At 41.4% G+C, this 18803-nt stretch overlaps 1 protein-coding gene across 1 annotated transcript in view; it reads left to right on the forward strand.

Annotated features, from left to right (window-relative positions):
- Positions 1-1444: 1444 nt before the first annotated feature.
- abca7 (ATP-binding cassette, sub-family A (ABC1), member 7) overlaps positions 1445-18803 on the forward strand; it is a gene marked incomplete at its 3' end in the record, with an annotated part of 100485 nt that continues 83126 nt past the window's right edge. The window contains exons 1-10 of the mRNA XM_079505516.1: positions 1445-1539; positions 4969-5062; positions 5703-5796; positions 8043-8184; positions 9893-10020; positions 11659-11777; positions 12603-12800; positions 13461-13553; positions 13917-14154; positions 16576-16715. Of these exons, the coding sequence (XP_079361642.1) occupies positions 4997-5062; positions 5703-5796; positions 8043-8184; positions 9893-10020; positions 11659-11777; positions 12603-12800; positions 13461-13553; positions 13917-14154; positions 16576-16715 (1218 nt within the window). The 5' untranslated portion in view covers positions 1445-1539; positions 4969-4996. The remainder of the gene's footprint in view (positions 1540-4968; positions 5063-5702; positions 5797-8042; positions 8185-9892; positions 10021-11658; positions 11778-12602; positions 12801-13460; positions 13554-13916; positions 14155-16575; positions 16716-18803) is intronic.

The following is an 18803-nucleotide window of genomic DNA, read 5'->3' on the forward strand; positions in this document are numbered from 1 at the left end:
TTGAGCTATTTTCATGTTTTTGATGACACTATTAAAGGATGGAACCATGTAGACCTAGAATGCCTGTGATCATTTAATTAACTTCGTACATTTTATACGTATTTTATACAGTATCACAGTGTATGTGAAATACTGTACAAACTGTATGAAACAACAATAGCCATTTAGTCCAATAATTAAATGGCCGAGGTTGGACAAAATTGGATTATTTTGTTTCTCACCTGATTCTGACAGGACATATGGGGCTCCATTTTCGTCACCGCTAAACCCCTTATCCCTAAACTTCTTTGCCTTTTTTTTTACTACTTTTTGAATAGTTCAGCTAGGCTCTACATTGACACATTGTGAGATTGTAGACTGGCCATTTTAACTATTCAAAAATGTTAATAGTAAAAAAAGGCAAAGAAGTTTAGGGATAAGGGGTTTCGCGGTGACGAAAATGGAGCTCTAGGTCTACTAGCCAGGATAAAAAATCTACCCTAATCTGCTCACTGCAAATACCCTAAATTTGCCTAAATCTAAGATGCCACCATTGACAACCTATTATAAGGCAATATTTTCTAAATTTCATTATGCTTTAAGTATCATTTGACGTGTCAAACTAGGGGGTTTTCATCATTCTGAATCCATTCCAAGCATTAGTTTTGCACAAAACTAAGTTTTGCTAAAAACGGCCATAGCCGTCATCACAAAGAGGTCAGCACATTTTGGGGACATTTGGGTACAAGTGGCTATGGCCAAATTTAGTCCAAGGAGTGTTTTTCATGCAAAACTAATGCTTGGAATGGATTCAGAATCATGAAACCCCCCTAGTTTAACACGTCACATGCTACTTAAAGCACCCCCATGACATTTAGAAAATATTGCCTTATAATAGGTTATCAATAGGGCCATCTTGGATTAAGGCAAATTTAGGATATTAGCAGTGAGCAGATTACGGTAGATTTTTTATCCTGGCTAATGTCCTGTCAGAATCAGTTGAGAAACAAAATAATCCAATTTTGTCCAACCTGAGAGGATTTTTTTACTTCATTTACTGGACTAATTCTAGGGCTAGGAACCATGTTGTTTTATTTTATTGCCTGCATATTTTAAAACTAACACTTTTTCAAAAGAATATATATTTTTTTAATTATCAGAGACATAGAATATGTTGGCATATTCAATCTTTAGTGATTTCAGTATTGGGATAAAATAAACATTTAGGCCTACAGGTATATTTGTATAGCAGTTTACACTGCACTACAGTAACCTTGGGTAACACTGCTCTGTCACCGCCCACTGGCCAATCATCTGTCTTTCCGCATCAAAACACAGACCACGCAACCAATCAGATGCTGTACCGGCTTCCATGACCCAGGCCCTTAATCCCGCTCTGGCCAATCAGCGGCGTGCAGTGGGGCGGGCCTTGCGTAGATTACCTCTCTCATTACAAACAGTGAAATGGAAATGGAGAGAGAGAGAGACACAGCCACAGCACGCTCACTTGTTTGGATACGGAAATAAACTATAAATAGTGTTATCACCTCTATACCGAAGGTAATGAATACCGGATACTACTTGATATATTTAACCAATTCATTCAATAGTTCATTCATTGTGTGTGAAGAGGGCGTATCACTGCCAGAGCAGATGCATTATCATCATCATCATCACACGTTGTTTATAGCTCTGCATCATAGGTTAAATATTATAACAACCAATAACGCTATTATTACTTATATTGACACAAACTTGCACCTTATTTATGTGCCATATTTTAAAAGGAAGTATACAGGATGCTGTGGATAGGTTTCATGTTTTTTAACCATACTAGGCTATAAATACTGCAGGCTACTGTCTTTTTGTATAACATATTTTTGTAATGGTTAATTTCTGTTATTCCTTATACAGTAACTGTGCGTTTCTATTTTTGTACAGGGATGTTCTTAAACTGTGGTTGCTAATGTTGTAGCATCACATTATTATTGTGTAACCTAACACTGGGTTAAAATATGGTGTGTATTTTAATGAACATTTTGTGTGAAATGTAGCTGACACTGACCTAGATGTACTCTGTACTATACTTGTTCCCAAGTAAACATAGTTGTAGACTGACACTTTTCAAAGCAGGGAAAGGATGAGGAAAGGAAATGGACATTTAACAGAAATGACTTGGCATTGATGAATTGAACATGGTGGACCCTCTTGTAAACAAGTGTAATGCTTAATTGGGTCGTCCACTCACAGTTAACAGTCTTTGTATTGAGTTTGTGCTTGAAATGTACTGTAATTCTGCAAACTGTTAATAAATATTTCAATCAATCAATCAATCAATTGTTGGAGCACCTACTCACTACATACTGTAGTGTACTGTATCCAAGACCCCACATCTTTGTGTTGATGCTAATACTTATGCGTGTCAGGGGTTGACACTAAAGGTCTCAGAGGCACTTGCCCGTCGGGCAGGTACAGGTCATGTTTTACAAAGTTTGCCAAAAGGTCATGCCCATGTAGCAGAGTGGCTCACAACCTCAGCCTGATGGCCTAAAAGTCTGATATCTCCCCCGAGTCCCCTTTGGCTCACCAAGCGGGAGACCTGGGTTTGATTCCCGGGTGTTACACCCACCTGCCCGAAAAGTAAATCATCCAATAATCATCGATTAATCGATTTGGTAGATGGTCAGTTGTTGGCATCCCTAATATGGTGAACTATGTCCAACTTGACATGAGCGTAAACAACATCAATTGTATCCATCAGAGGTGCCAGGTGGGCAACCCTTTAATAATGTCAACACCTGCGTGTTTACAGCAGAAATCTGCTTACCGGCAATAGTGAAAAAAGTACTCGCATTTTGTACATAAGTAAAAGTATCAATACTGCAATGTAGAAGTACTCTGTTACAAGTAAATGTCCAGAACACAACATTTACTTGAGTAAAAGTACAAAAGTATTGGCAAGTACTGAGTCATTATGCAGAATGTTCCATTTCAAGTTTTCAAAAAGCTCAAGTGTAGATTGTCTACTGCATGTTCAATTGGCCGAAATGTACAGTATATAGGGCTGAACTGTATGTTTTGTAATAATAATCAAAATGTACAAAGTAACTAGTAATTCAAGTTTTCAAATAATTGTAGTGGAGTAAAAGTACAATATTTGCCTAGTCTGAGATGTAGTGGAGTAGAAGTAAAAGTATTGAAAATTGGAAATACTCAAGTAAAGTAAAACAATACTTCAAATTGTACTTAAGTACAGTACTTAAATTGAGTAAATATACTTAGTTACTCTACACCATGGTTACCGGTGTAAACAGATGAACGTAAGAACCTTGTTGTGGATTTACAAGTAAAATGGAGCTTCTCTTTAATCTGTTCTCCGAAAGCATGGTTGACAGATTAAAAGATGCCAGCAGTGTCTTCTGTTAGCACTGGTAGGAAGCCGCCACGCAGAGTTAAAGTTGATGTAGCAAACGTCTGTGTTGCAGTTAAGCTTGTTTAGATAGATCATGAGGATTGCCAATTTGCCATAATGGAGGGGAAGGTCAGTCAGTTCACACTGAGCTGGTCACTCAATAAATCGTTGCTGGTGGACAGAAGCCTCTTTATATTAATGTCCTAATAAGGACCTACTTGATGATCACACTACAGCCAGTCACACAAAAGTGTCAAAAGCAACAGATCCTCGTGCCACACTTCAAGCTTGTCAAGCTGTAGCCTGGGGTCCACCTATGCTTTCTATGGCATAGGCCGGGAGAATCTGGACGCAGCTGCGCGACATGAGACTAATTAATTAGAGCGACAGAGAGAGAGAGAGGGGAGTGTGTGTGTGTGTGTGTGTGTGTGTGTGTGTATGTGTGTGCGTCAATTTAACAAAGGTGCAGACGATCAGAAATCAGCAGAGAGTGATCGACGTTTGCGCTACTCTATGCCGAATTGAAGTGGACTCGGTCCCAGACTTTTTTTTTCTAATTAAAAAGGTCTGGGTTTCCGAGGCTAGTCAAGCTGCTGCTTTTGCTGTTTTTCTTTTTGAATCCTGAAAAGCAACCCCAGCAAGCCAAATGACGTCATCATGACGTTATGATGACGTCCTCCGGTGACGTTCAGGACTAGGCCAGATCCCAGCCCATATGGGGATGATCTTTACGTCATTTCCAGGACGTCTTCTCCAGTTTAAATAATATAGCTTATTCTGGGCCAGATCTGAATAGTTATGATATAACTGCAGTTGATCTGACCTCGATCGAACTCTCTCTGATTCATCCAGGGACGTCCATCTTAGTGGGCAGAATTTATGTTGGTTGAAATCAGGTGATATTCTGGGCCAGATCTGACTATAGTCTTGGATTGACTTGATCTGGCCACAATAAAGACGTCACTAATTCGTCCAGGTCCGGACCGTGCTTGCTGGGTTTCACCCAACATAGACAAAATAATCACTGTTCCTGTGGCTGGGACTCCCAGGGGTCTTAGAGGGGGATGACGACGGAAAACAGTGGTCCAAGAAGTACAGAACCAATCCGGGTGGAGTTTACTATGTTTTGTAGAAGTACAGAACCAATCCGGGTGCAGTTTACTATGTTTCAAGAAGTACAGAACCAATCCGGGTGCAGTTTACTATGTTTCAAGAAGTACAGAACCAATCCGGGTGCAGTTTACTATGTTTCAAGAAGTACAGAACCAATCCGGGTGCAGTTTACTATGTTTCAAGAAGTACAGAACCAATCCGGGTGCAGTTTACTATGTTTCGAAGGTTAATAACTAGTTAGTAAACTCATTCTGTTGAGCATGTTGTGTCCAACTCTAGACACAAAGATGATTGGAACGACATACTGTATAAAGTGTGTGTGTGTGTGTGTGTGTGTGTGTGTGTGTGTGTGTGTGTGTGTGTGTGTGTGTGTGTGTGTGTGTGTGTGTGTGTGTGTGTGTGTGTGTGTGTGTGTGTGTGTGTGTGTGTGTGTGTGTGCGCGCGCGCGCGTGTTTGTGTGTCAGCATGGCCAGATAGCTCCTGATCCCAGTGATGGGGGTTCTTACACAGCTGCAGCTCCTGCTCTGGAAGAACATCACCCTCAGACGGAGAAACAAGGTATAGGTAGAAACTACTAGCCATGCAAAACCTGTCCTGGAGATGAGACGCTCCACATACTGTTTGTTTGTGTTATTACCGGTAATGTTTGATTTGATTTTTGATTTTGATTTGATTTTGATTTTTTATTAAGGATCCCTATTAGCTGGTAACATAGCAACCAGCTAGTCTTCCTGGGGTCCACATAAGAATAAACATTACAGTAGACATACAATTACAAATACACACTTGTTAAAAAGTCAGTATTCAACTTACATTAGTTCGGATAAAATACAAATAAAAATTGCTAAGATTACAAGTGAGAGTGTGAAAACAAAAAACACAACACTTCACTGTATCAAATGGAATTTTAGATGCTTTTTAAACGTTCATTTACTGTAAATGCAACAGAGGTTTCGAGGCAGGTTATTCCAAAGTGACAATGATCTATAAATAGATGATCTCTTTAGAAAACTATATTTTATAAGAGAAAATTATAATTATATTATTAATAATATAATCATTATTATTATGCACTAAGGCTTCAAGTGGTTAAGGGCATGCACGAGGCAGTATTCTGTACTGTTGTACTTCTATTGTCTTCTGTTCTTCCGTTCAGTTATGTAACATTATGTTTCATATTGTTTTGTTTTTTTATCAGATCCAGCTGCTCATCGAGCTCCTGTGGCCTCTCTTCCTGTTCGTCATCCTCATTTCCGTGCGTCACTCTCACCCTCCGTACAAACAGAGCCAATGTGAGTGTTCCTATTGGATACTTAAAACGACGTATTTTCTATCAATGACACACCCCATGTTGAATTCATACACACGTGTGTACAAATACATTTTTGAGACAATAATTTGATGACCGGCTGAGTCTCTGGTAGGAATGAAATTCAAGGCTTCATGGGGTGAGTAATTGATATAAAATAAGTAATTTTTGGGGTGCTTGTACATGCGTGTGTGCATCTGTCCCAACCATTGGTCTATTTGTAATCCTGACAGTGACATTGACCTTTGACTGACCGTAACATCTATCGTCTGGTTATAGTAAAGGATTAGTTTAGACCTGGCCCATTCAACGTGCCAAACCTCAACTTTGTCTCCATTCATGGGATTGAGCGATGATGTCATTTGACCCTGACTGTTACTTTGCCCTTTGACCTTTGTGATCCACTCTCTTACATTTGTCCCACACCAAAACACATGCATGGTAAAGGAGAGTTTCGTGCTAGAAGGCTTTCTCACCTTTAGTTGCAGTTGTTTAGTGAAAGTGGTCCAGTTGTTATTTTGTGAAAAAACGCATTATTGGCTATTTCCCCTACCCGGCCATAAGCCCTGAATCGCTCGAAAATCATTTTTTTGTATATATCTTCTCTCCATAATTTCAACAGTATATGTAGGCAGCGCCACACTTTACTGTATAGTAACCCCGTTGCCGTGACCACTTTTATGAGGACTAAACAACTGCAACTAAAAGTGAGAAAGCCTTCTAGCACGAAACTCTCCTTTAACCACTTGAGCCCTGATATACTTCACACTTTACACTTGTAAATTGGCAATTGTTTTAGATTTGGGGAAAGTTTAATTCGTCTCTGTTGGGTGGAAACCTCATATGTCCACTTTTTCAAATAAGAAAATAGCTAGAAAGTAGCAGATCGATAAGCTCAAAAATCTAAAATGACACCGATGCTTTCCCAGTTTTAATGTGTTTACCGACCTGCATCCATTATCATTCCCACCAAGTTTCATGTATAGTTATTTATGTGCAGACATGCAGATGCACGCACGCGCGCGCGCGCGCACGCACGCACGCACGCACGCACGCACGCACGCACGCACGCACACACGCACACACGCACACACGCACATGGCTGTGTATCGGCAAGGGATTAAAGTGTGTAAAGGTAAGGTGGCGTGCTGTGGGTGTGTGAACCACTACACCACGGGTGGATTTGACATATAAATCCCCTCCCAGGTTGCCTCTTCCAACTATAACACTTGATTCCTTCCCTCCTCCCCCTCCTGGCATGGCTATCTCTCAGCTACTGTATGTGTACGTACAGTAAGCTGATTAGCTTTGTGACACTGGTTCAGTGACAGGCACACTGTTTTTCTACAACCTGTTGCGTTCTTTGACTTCTGTTCGGCTGGCTGTGGCACAGTATCGCATTATTCTGCATGGGCGGTCATAGCCTTTTTTGACTGAAATAAGAAATAATGCTGGTTTACCGCATGGTCGATTGGATGTGTGGCAAATTGAGGCATAACAATGTACGAACTAATCTAAAGATCCAGGTTGATTTGATCATTAGTTGTATTTACACATTTACGTGCTACACAACTTGCAGGACTGAACTCCACTGCATTCTGGTACTCAAACATCTAATGTTGACCTTCAGCACCCAGCAACAATAGGTGCTTCAGTGTTCCTGCAGGGCAATTTACCAAAAACGTAGATTAGATTTCTAAATCTGTTTAATTCCGTTGATAACCAAGAGGGACTGAGGGAGAGCCTTTCATTAATTTCCACACTTTTGGATCTGGGCCAGATCTGACTATAGTCTTGGATTGACACTTTTTGAACCCCTTTTGGTGTTTTAAACATTGTTATAATTTAGCTATTGAAAAATAGCAGATCTACAAGCTCATAGCGCGCCACCGAGTGGCGCGCTACGAGCTTGTAGGTCTGCTATTTTTGAAAAATAGTGAAAATATTTAGAGGATTTAGAAGATTTTTTTTTAATTTTGAGGTCAGGCCTAAATGGGTTAAATAGTGAAAAGCGCAGGCACCATTTTTGGACGGTGGCGTCCAAAAATGGCTTGTGGGCTTGTAGATCAGATATTTACACTATTTACAAAAATGATAGCGTTCATGAATCGTAAATAATGGAGGCTGAGGTATGAAATAGTGGGGATACTGATTTTTTGAATATCTCCCAGCCCTATATGGCTTTATGATAGTGGTTGAACACTTGTTTCCTTTGCTCTCCACTTGCAGGTCACTTCCCCAACAAAGCTCTTCCGTCAGCAGGCACACTGCCATGGATCCAGAGCATCATCTGTAACATCAACAACCCCTGTTTCCACAACCCCACCCCTGGAGAGACCCCGGGACAAGTGGGCAACTTTGATAACTCCATGTAAGTATAATGCAGTGGTAGGCCAGTCACTAGCCCTGGTCCAGTGTGTTAGCGAGTCACTCGCACGCCAGTGGATTTCTTACCCCTGAGCAGAAGAGGCTTTCCTGGCAGGGCGTTAGTGAGAGACTCGCTAATGCACTGGACCAGGGCTAGCCAGTCACAATCATTACATAATTGCCTAATCACAATTATGCCTATATTAGATAATGGCAATTACTTTTTGCATAATCGTAAAAATTGTCAGATTGAAAAATATTCATATATTTTAAAAAATTGTGAAAATAGCAGCTTGACAATAGCAGAGCTTGTAGATCGGGTATAGAGGGTATGCGCGTGACATCATCATCAAACCAGGAAGTTATGCAGCCTACTGAGTGGCAAAAAACTACTTTCTGGCCTTGACAGCCCATACATCCACACAGAAAAGTCATATCTGATTGCATTAAACAACATTAAACGATGTTAAACTCACTTTGCCTGTTGCTTTGCCACTCGATTTGCCACTCGATGTGCCATTCACTTTAAGCATGCGCATACTCTCTATTCCCACTGTTCAAGTATATGGTTATTAAATGATGTAAGATATTTGCCATATCTGCCCTGTGCACCTTCTGTTTAAGAAACTTAAAAGCCAAACAGAAATGTAATTCTATTCATAATGTTCCAATATTCAACGACAGAAACGGAATTAAATCATTCATTTGAGCGGCAATTAAAGAGATATACAGTACTTATTACTTGCGCAAGCAGAGCGCGCAAGTAATAGTTTTCGTCCAGTGCTTTGATGCGTATGTCGCCGTTTGATGTGTATGCGCCGTACCAGCGTATGACGTAATGACTACTTGTGCTTGATATGGCAGTGGTGTCAGATTACATACATGTATACATAGGGGCATTACCTTTAAGGTGGCCTTACACTAGCCGATTTCTTTCAATCTGAAATCTGATAGCACCACACACTACAGGATAATCGGAGCGGGGCAGAGCAAATATCAAACATTCTTGATGTTGATCGGGCCGATCCCGATCGCGCTTTGAGCGGCCCCGAGCAGATCGATTGAGTCGGGCACCCCCCGAGCGTCAAAAAATGCCCGATTATCGGCTAGTGTAAGGCCACCTTTAATCCTCCCGACACTAAAACATATCGTCATTACGTCACCATCGAAAACCAATTACACCCTGGCATTGGGTCCTTTAATCCACATCTTTATTACGTCATCATTGAGAGCTAGTTGTATAAGTTATACCCTGACGTCATATGCTGCTACGATACATACGCATCAAACGGGGCATACGCAAAGTAACCACATTATACCGCTAATCAACTTACAAATTACTAAATTACTGTTCCCGACTCTCTGTTAAACTTAATTAAACAGAGAGTCGGGAAGTGACATCCGCATGTTAGCATCTGACTCTGAACCATTGCCTGTCATCGCATTCTGAATGCCTTGTGTAAGCTTGTAGATCAGCTACGTTTCAAACATTTTGAAAACTCTTGAAACATTTGTGACAATATAATGACCCACAAATGCAAGTTACATTATGACTGTATATTTGTTTACTTGTTGGACTACCTAATCAGTGAATATCGGACAACGTACGCTGATTACTATCTGTGATAATAGGTTAATAATAGACTGACTAATTATGGTAAACCACAGGAAGAAGCTAAGCTAAATGCTACTCTGTCCTTCCTCTCCTGTAGTCTGACCCGGTTGTTCGTTGATGCTCAGACTGTTCTGGCGTACAGCGGTAACCAGAGATTCTACAACCGCTTCCAGGACCTGCTGGAGAGCATCCAGAGGCTGGGGGAGAGGCCGGGAGCATGGCCCAGTAAGAATAGAATAGAATACATCCATTTGATCTCCTTCAACACTGCAACAGGTTGTGAGCTTGTGCTACCTGTAGATCTGCTATTTTCTTTTAAATGTTCTGGAACATTCTATTAAGGTTTTCTTTTTTATACCATATATATTGACTTTGACATAAATAATGACAGGACCAAAATAGCTATGCCAGGATGGAAGGGGCTTATTTGTCGGTTGTCGTAGATTTTCTAGTTCATGCTAAAACAAATCAGACCCGTCTGAAGTGAGTGGTACTGTACTGTACTGTACTGTACTGTACTGTACTGTACTGTACTGTACTGTACTGTACTGTACTGTACTGTACTGTACTGTACTGTACTGTACTGTACTGTACTGTACAATCTCTCCTCCCTGGCCTCAAGCTAATACAATTAATACAATATCATAGTGTTATATTTAGGTGGGTCTACTCTAGAGCTGTGTGCAAGCATAGGCGGTAATCAACAGTATTGTAAATGCACATTGACACACCCGAATCTAGCACACTCGTTGTTAATTTGATTAGCTTCAGCTGTGTTGCTTTCATCGCAGTGTAGGCCTACTATTAGGTTAGTGTCATGCAGTGCCAGTGTGTCATGTTTGTTTTTTACCCTGCTGTAGTTTAGATCCCGAGCTGGGTTTCATCTCCCTTTAAGCACTGAACTGAAGGGCCCCGTTTAGCAGGTGCTCTTTGTGGGGGTTTTAACACTAGAGTGGGTGTCGAGTGACGGTCATTTAGCTTTACCGCTAAACGCTTGTCTAAGCGGGTCAGAGTGCTGATGATGATCACATTTCATGATTAACAATGAGTGCTTTGTCTGATAAGCGCCACACCAGACATATGTCCAACCAACAGAATGAAAACCTGTTGCGTTTTGTTAACCCATTTAGGCCTGACCTCAACATTTAAAAAAAATCTTATTCTGAAATAAATAATTTCACGATTTTTCAAAAATAGCAGACCTACAAGCTCGTAGCGCGCCACTCGGTGGCGCGCTATGAGCTTGTAGATCTGCGATTTTTCAATAGCTAAATTATAGCATAATGTTTAAAACACTAAAAGGGGTTCCCGCCCAAAATGGGTTAAAGTGAGAAGGAGAGCGAGGAGCCGTCAATTCCCTCGGTAATTGTTCGTTATTTAGACAGACAGTGTGAAAGCTGAGAGGCAAAAACGGCATTGTGATGTAAAAGTACAGGAGATATTCTGTCACAACCACAGAATAATTGGTTCTCGAGTAGTCTCTCCTCTCGCGCAGCCAGATGATTGGAGGTCTCCACCTGCCGATACATCTGGTGACGTCTAAATAGGAGCAAAACCCGTGTGGAAGCAAATCGGAAATACAAAACAATTTTTAGGAACGGTATCTGTAATGGTTTTAAAAGCAGCGGGTGTAGGTTTGTTTGTGACGGTTTTGTTTTGGCCCATATTTGTTTTTAATTCACCAGACTTATAGATTTTTGATGTTCGCCTATAATCTGGGATCACATGGAGATAAGAGTGTTTCTGGGATATGAACCTGCTACACTGTATTAGATAGCTCACTATATACTTCATCCACTCACTGGACACATTTGCTTTGTGCCCCTACCCCCAAATTAACTAGACACTTTCACTGTTTTGCAGACCTCCCTGTGGGACAATACCTCAGAGCCAATGAGACCTTCTCTACCTTCCTCCTGACCAATGGCAGCCTTCCGCCTGCTACCGTAGACCAGCTGTTGAAGGCCCGTCTTAATTTACAGGTGAGCAGTCACTAGCCTGGCTAAAGCCAGACGCGAATCAGCCGTTGCAACAAAAACAATGCGGATTACCACACAACGTTTTGCGTCTGGCTTATTAGTCAGGCTAAGCAGTCAGTGCTTCACGGGTGATGTTCAGTAGTTGCTCTTAATGTTGGGATGGGTTAGACACGAGAGAAATGCACCCCTTCCTACGTGTGACAAATAATTTTGTCTGGTCTGTATGTATGATTAAAATATATTTTCCAAGTGTGACTTGGCCAAGAGGCAGCAGTATTACAACAATAGACAATAGAAAGAAAATAAAAATAAAACGATACATACACAGTATATATCACACACTATGCACAATAGAACACAATATCCAGTTAAAGTGCAAAGCAGGAACTAAAATGGTTATGAACCACTTCAGGTGTGGACGTGTGGCAGTTGACAAACATTTAAAAGCAATCACATTTGCCAATATAGCACTGGTCTCCCCGTCCATTTTGACCTGAGATCAGATTCTAATGTCTTCTACATCCTGACAGTTTTCTGAAAAAGCTATGTTTCTATGTCAGTCGTTCTTCGATTTTTCAAAAATAGCAGACCTACAAGCTCGTAGCGCGCCACTCGGTGGCGCGCTATGAGCTTGTAGATCTGCTATTTTTCAATAGCTAAAGCATAACATAATGCTAACACCAAAAGGGGTTCCCGGTTCCCGCCCAAAATGGGTTAAAATTGATTTAAATTCCCCCAAAGTGATTCAGCTCAGATAGGTTCAGATGCTTCTGCGAATCATTCCAAGAATGCCTGTACGTGTGCGGCGTCTGTCCTGCTGCTGCTCAGGTGCTGACGCTGGGAGCCCGGGTGCCGCTGAAGGAGCTGGTGTGTAACGGCAGCCTGCTGGCTCAGTACCTGAGCGTGGAGGATGGAGGCCAGGCCTCGTCTGAGCTGCAGGGGCAGCTGTGTGAGCTGCCCGCCGACACCCTGCAGCAGGCGGAGAGGCTGTTCCTCTCCCATCTCGACTTCACCAAGTTCATCACGGTAATGATGACGGGCAGCACACTGGCCATGCTGTAGCGCAGTAGAGAAGAGTGGTTCTCAACCTTTTTCATGGCAAGGACTCCCAAATGAATATGTGTTTAGCCCAGCTTGTAGATTGGCTATTTTCAGGACACAGTTGAGTACAAAACAGGCATTACGAGGCCATCACGGCCTGCCAAGATAGGCCACTGGTGGTCGAGGGACCACGAGTGGTCCTTGAGGGGGTTCCAGGTGGTCCCCATCTAAATACAGTTGCTACCTAAATGGACCCTTATGAGATTAACTCTTGGGTGTGTAAAATGAAACCAAATGCCCGCTTACGGTCCATTTGGTTTCATTTTACGCTCTCAAGACTATTGTTAAAACATTTGCATTACTTCATTTACAAGACGTCTGCACAATTAGAGAATGTGCAAGAATTGATCAACGTTTGCCTATTATCTCTTCTATGGTACCACATCAATACAATATTCCAACAAAATATTGTCCCAAGTTCTCTCAGACCCAAGTCTTGGGTCTGAGAGAATAAATCTCATCAAATAGTCGACTCAAATGCCGAATAAGTAATGGACCTTGATATGAAAAATGTTGAAAGCCACTCGACTAAATCAACTGTAGATTCAGATGACTAAACTACCTACCCCCCCTTCTCCTCTTAAGAGAGAGAGGCTGATGTCCAACGCAGGAAACCTGCGGGTCATCAGCCAGGCTGTGACCTCTGTGTCCCAGGAGCTGGCTGTCCTGATGGATGACGTAAGCACACACACACACACACACACACACACACACACACACACACACACACACACACACACACACACACACACACACACACACACACACACCGTGTTTGAATCTTGTGATGGCAGCAGTAGTGTGACCTCACATAGGACTGTAACAAGTATGTCACAGGTTCAATTTCTGCATAATAATTATTAAGCTGGAAGAACAAGACATTATTTTTATTCTCTCCTGTTGTTTCTCAATTTCTCTCCTCTCCTCTCCTCTCCTCTCCTCTCCTCTCCTCTCCTCTCCCCTCCCCTCCCCTCCCCTCCTCTCCTCTCCCTCTCCCTCTCCCTCTCCCTCTCCTCTCCTCTCCTCTCCTCCCCTCCACAGTTCTCCTCTCTGTCCAGCTTTACAGAGCTGAGTAAGGAGCTGTATCTGCTCTCCCCAGAGAACCGCTCGTCCCTGCCCAGGGAGAGCTTCAGAGCCTTCTCCAGGATCGTGTGTGGTCACCCGGAGGTGGGAGGAGAGCGCATCCCGTCGCTCAACTGGTACGAGGACAACGACATCAAGTCTTTCCTGGGGAAGAACGGCACGGAGGACACGGCCCGGGATGAAGACAACACCACCAGTAAGACACTCCTATTCACCACGTTCAATGTCACGTTGACACGCAATTATAGGCAAACAACTGTTATTTTTGCAATTTGTTTTACAGCAAAGTATATAGGCCTAGGGCTGAAGTGGGTTAGGCGTTAGGGAATATCAAGGGTGTGTTTTCAATGATTCCCTGCTGAGAGTTAACATTAGCAGTGCCAGTAAACAATGTGAATCTCTGGCTTACTTCAAAACTGGCCTGAAAAAGCCTCTGTCTGTAAGTGGAGTTAGATTTTAAAGTACCGTATGTAGGCTATAGAGCCGTCAGTAGAGGGCGCCAGTCAACAGGTTTGTGTACTTTTTATTTGCATTGAAATCCCCATAGGGGGATTTTAGATCTCTTCTTATAAGAACTGTGTTTGAAAAATAAACCGATCATCCCGGCCTTTTCACTCATATGGATACAAATATACTGTCTGAGCTGGCATTTTGACCTCATGCTAATTAAGAGTATGTTAATAGTACCACAGTACTAAGAGTATGTTAATAGTACCACAGTACTAAGAGTATGTTAATAGTACCACAGTACTGAGAGTATGTTAATAGTACCACAGTACTGAGAGTATGTTAATAGTACCACAGTACTGAGAGTATGTTAATAGTACCACAGTACTGAGAGTATGTTAATAGTACCACAGTACTGAGAGTATGTTAATAGTACCACAGTACTGAGAGTATGTTAATAGTACCACAGTACTAAGAGTATGTTAATAGTACCACAGTACTGAGAGTATGTTAATAGTACCACAGTACTGAGAGTATGTTAATAGTACCACAGTACTGAGAGTATGTTAATAGTACCACAGTACTGAGAGTATGTTAATAGTACCACAGTACTGAGAGTATGTTAATAGTACCACAGTACTGAGAGTATGTTAATAGTACCACAGTACTGAGAGTATGTTAATAGTACCACAGTACTGAGAGTATGTTAATAGTACCACAGTACTGAGAGTATGTTAATAGTACCACAGTACTGAGAGTATGTTAATAGTACCACAGTACTGAGAGTATGTTAATAGTACCACAGTACTGAGAGTATGTTAATAGTACCACAGTACTGAGAGTATGTTAATAGTACCACAGTACTGAGAGTATGTTAATAGTACCACAGTACTGAGAGTATGTTAATAGTACCACAGTACTGAGAGTATGTTAATAGTACCACAGTACTGAGAGTATGTTAATAGTACCACAGTACTGAGAGTATGTTAATAGTACCACAGTACTGAGAGTATGTTAATAGTACCACAGTACTGAGAGTATGTTAATAGTACCACAGTACTGAGAGTATGTTAATAGTACCACAGTACTGAGAGTATGTTAATAGTACCACAGTACTGAGAGTATGTTAATAGTACCACAGTACTGAGAGTATGTTAATAGTACCACAGTACTAAGAGTATGTTAATAGTACCACAGTACTGAGAGTATGTTAATAGTACCACAGTACTGAGAGTATGTTAATAGTACCACAGTACTGAGAGTATGTTAATAGTACCACAGTACTAAGAGTATGTTAATAGTACCACAGTACTAAGAGTATGTTAATAGTACCACAGTACTAAGAGTATGTTAATAGTACCACAGTACTGAGAGTATGTTAATAGTACCACAGTACTAAGAGTATGTTAATAGTACCACAGTACTAAGAGTATGTTAATAGTACCACAGTACTAAGAGTATGTTAATAGTACCACAGTACTGAGAGTATGTTAATAGTACCACAGTACTGAGAGTATGTTAATAGTACCACAGTACTAAGAGTATGTTAATAGTACCACAGTACTGAGAGTATGTTAATAGTACCACAGTACTAAGAGTATGTTAATAGTACCACAGTACTAAGAGTATGTTAATAGTACCACAGTACTGAGAGTATGTTAATAGTACCACAGTACTGAGAGTATGTTAATAGTACCACAGTACTGAGAGTATGTTAATAGTACCACAGTACTAAGAGTATGTTAATAGTACCACAGTACTAAGAGTATGTTAATAGTACCACAGTACTGAGAAATGTATTCATTTAACATTTCTTCTTCACGGTTCCTCTCATTCCTTTCCTGCAGTGTTACTTTCGTCGACTAAAACTATGAGGGAAAATATTCGTACTGCCTTTTTTCACTGACAAAAACTAAATAAAAACTAAGCTATGATGACTATTGCTTAAAACTATGACTAAATATATAGACTATTTCATCAACTTACTAATAAAAACTAGACTAAAATGTTATGGATGGACTAGTGGAGAAGAGATCCAGTAGTAGAAAATATGCAGAATATGATCTAAAGCTAAATGGAATTTTATTCAAAAGACTATGACTAAAACTACATCAAAATATGCTGTCAAAATCCACACCGCTTCCCCGTCTGTTCCTCTGTCCTGCTGTAGCTCCGTACTGTAAGAGTCTGATCCACGGCCTGGAGTCCAACCCTCTGTCTCGCATCGTGTGGCGTGGCATCAAGCCTCTGTTCATCGGAAAGCTGCTCTACACCCCAGACACGCCCGCAGTGCAGGAAGTCATGAAGGAGGTACGACACGCAGAGAACGCAGAGAACGCTCTTAACCCATTTAGGCCTGACCTCAAAATAAATAAAAAAAAATCTAAATCCTGTAGATCTATTTTTCAATAGCTAAATTATAACAATGTTTAAAACACCAGAAGGGGTTCCCGCCCAAAATGGGTTAATGCTAAAAGCCCCACCCACTCACTCGTCCTGATACAGTAAGCTTGCGCGCAGCCTCGGATCCTCGGATAGGACAGCTAACAGGGGTTTTCAACCGATTTTGACCCAGGGACCTCCATCCCGACTAAGAGCAACCTGGGGACCACCACTATTGTGTCGGGTGGGTCCGTCACATAGACCCACCTGACACAATAGTGGTGGGGGTTCATACATGTACACCATTCCATGGGTTAAGATTAGGGTTTTTTTTCAAAGCATTTCAATGCCAGTAAAGAACAGCAGTACAGCCACGTTTGAATGTTGAATATTATTTACATGCAAACAAGAGTGGCAAAAAAAAAATCACACTTGTGTGAAGTGAGGGGAGCTCTTATACATCATCATTCATCATACATCATCACATTCCGTGGTACAAACACACAAAGCTGTGCATAGGAGGCCTCAAAAAAGGAACGGTAATTTTTTATTTTCTTAAAAAAAAAATATATAATCTGAATCTGAATGCATGGCCTGGCCAGGGACCACCTGCGGACCACCAGTTGATAACCCATGCTAACTGTCCTCTTCCTCTGTGCTGCTCTAGGTGAACCAGCTAATAATAATCTTTATTGTCCCGAAGGATATTCGTCTTCACAGTCTGTTCAAACACCCACATCAAAAACAACACAGAGCACATAACACCAAGACAATACAAAAACATGAGGTCCCCACAGTATACACAGAACCATCCTATCGGCAGTTTGCTTAATGCCGCGATGGCTGAGGGAACAAAACTCCTACTAAAACAGACCTTTTTTCCATGGCAAGGTTCTGTATCTTTGTCCAGATGGCATGAGGTTAAAGAAGCGATACAGGGGATGATCAGTGTCATTTGATATCGAAAGTGCTAGCCGTGTGATGGCCTGATTGTTCATATCAGAAAGTGTGGGTGTAGGAAGTCCGATGATCTTGGAAGCAATATGGGTAATACTGAAAAGTTTGTTCCTGTATGGTGTAGAAACATGCAGAACAGTACAACAGAACAGGTTGAATAATTATTTTGTACAATAGTAGCAGAAGATGAGGAGCAACAGATAATGATCTTAACTTACGGATTACATGGAGTCTTTGCTGAAAGCGTGACTGGATAGATGTAATGTGCACATGTTGATCAAACCTAAGTCTATTGTCCAGTGTGAGTCCAAGATATGTGAAACTGTCAACCTGTTCAACTGTTTTACCATTAATGAAGAGTGGTTTAAGTCCAGTGTGGGTTGTTTCAATGACCAGTTATTTTGTTTTGTCCACATTCAACTCTAGCTAGTTGTCAGTGCACCACTGTGTAAAATGAGAAATGGTGTTCTGATAGTCCGTAGTAGAGTTATTGTCGTGGAGCAGTCCGAGAATGGCAGTATCATCAGAGTATTTAAAGTACTGTATGTGATGTTAGTGGGTGAGGGGCTCATACAGTCATTTGTGTATAGAGTGTAGAGGAAAGGACTGAGGACACGACCTTGGGGGGGCCCTGTGTTGGTGATAACAGTTGATGAGAAAGATGTACCTACTTTAACCGTTTGTGGTCTATCTATCTTGATCATGTGGTGACGTTGAATGGTGTTGAAAGCAGAACTAAAGTCAACAAAAAGAATAGTGGCAAAATTGTCCGAAGATGAATCTAGGTGTTGGAGAAGGGAGTGAAGGAGGAGCTAACTTAGCCTGGCTAATAAGTCAGACTCAAATCACACGTGTGGTATTTGAGTCTGGAGATGCTGTGTATGGATCTTGTTTCCCGGGGGGCGGGTTCAAACATTTTCTCTTTGACGCAATTGGTCAGAGCTACTGTCAGTCAAAGGTCTCAAGCATTGAACGTCACTGTACCAAAGCCCGCCCATATTGCATACCGTGTCCCGATTGGCCACACCAGTTCTCTGGTGTAGGAAATGGGCGTACAAT

This window comes from Electrona antarctica (assembly GCF_951216825.1).
Source record: "Electrona antarctica genome assembly, chromosome: 7".
NCBI classification, from domain to species: Eukaryota; Metazoa; Chordata; class Actinopteri; order Myctophiformes; family Myctophidae; genus Electrona; species Electrona antarctica.